The 1,049-nt window shown below is 39.7% G+C and overlaps 1 protein-coding gene across 1 annotated transcript; it reads right to left on the bottom strand.

Moving 5' to 3' along the window:
• Positions 1–14: 14 nt before the first annotated feature.
• Positions 15–788, bottom strand: LOC109509358 (ubiquitin-like protein 4A). Its single transcript, XM_019859220.1, has 2 exons — positions 640–788; positions 15–489 (listed from the first exon to the last, which is right to left on the bottom strand). Exons 1-2 carry the CDS (start codon positions 764–766, stop codon positions 149–151), a joined length of 468 nt encoding a protein of 155 aa, XP_019714779.1. The 5' UTR covers positions 767–788; the 3' UTR covers positions 15–148.
• Between the last annotated feature and the right edge of the window lie 261 nt (positions 789–1,049).

Genomic DNA, 1,049 nt, shown 5'->3' with positions numbered 1-1,049 from the left:
AAAGCGCTTTGTTAAAGCTGCAGCTGTTGTGAAAGTGCGATATAAGCAAAGATGTATTGGATCGTATAATAAGGAGACAAACACTTTTTTTGTTGGACTTTTGTTCTGTATCCAAATACAGTGGTACCTTGACTTAGACAGTTTTACTCTACATATTTTTACAAAAGTGCAGCCTATTTTTTGTCATACGACACAGACGTTTGGTTTTATATATGTAAGCCGATTGAACTGCTGTTAAATTCCCATGTCCTAAACTTAACAGATACAGTACCTTAATCAGCTGTTCATGGACTTTGGCAGCATCTGCGGGACTGAAGTGTTTTGCGAGGATAGTGGACACAGTCTGCCACACTCCCGCTTGTGTTATGCTGCCGTTGCTGCTGCACGTGGCCGTCGTCCCTGAAGCCCCGGTCCTTTCGCCCGCTGGACGGATGACCAGGTTTAATTTGGCTTCTGGCCCAATGGAGTAGTCACTTAGTTTGTGTTCATCTAAAGGTACAAGTGATGGTAACAATCACACACAAGGAATTTTCATTTTGGATGAATAATGTACTTAATATCCATCTACAGTGGATTAAAAAGTAAAAAAAAAATTGAGTTGGGTTGATGGAGCAGGCACCATGGTTAACAAAAAGGTACCTGCAAGCGCTTTGCCTTTATAAAGCAACCGCTGCTGATTGGCTGGGATGTTGAGACGTTCCGAGACGAGCTCTTTCACTGTGGAAACTTTTTCATCTTCAGTCACCTGGAATATTACACACAACATGGTCAAAGAACTACAGGCTGAGGTATAAGTTAAACAGCGGTGGGACGTGACGATGTACAAATGCTTCGTTTCTGTCCATAAGTACATTTTTTCCAGGTATCTTTACTTGAGTATTTATTTTCCTCATGAATTTTTTTATTCTCTAAATTTGAATTTTTAAACCACAGTATTCAACAGTACTCTGCTTTATTTACACTGCAGTAAAATGGTTCAATCGGTCATTCTAATTCACCAAATTTGTTTTTGTTTACACAAGTATCTGTACTTCTACTTAAGCAGACTG

The sequence above is a fragment of the Hippocampus comes genome, unplaced genomic scaffold, assembly GCF_001891065.2.
Source record: "Hippocampus comes isolate QL1 unplaced genomic scaffold, H_comes_QL1_v1.1 C16867746, whole genome shotgun sequence".
Taxonomy (NCBI): Eukaryota; Metazoa; Chordata; class Actinopteri; order Syngnathiformes; family Syngnathidae; genus Hippocampus; species Hippocampus comes.
This window is presented reverse-complemented; position numbering and strand designations above follow the sequence as displayed.

Coding starts and splice junctions, on each gene's coding strand:
- LOC109509358 (XM_019859220.1), bottom strand. CDS start 766: ATGTTGTGTGTAATATTCCAGGTGACTGAAGATGAAAAAGTTTCCACA. Junction 490..639: donor TAAAGGCAAAGCGCTTGCAG/GTACCTTTTTGT, acceptor TTGTACCTTTAG/ATGAACACAAACTAAGTGAC.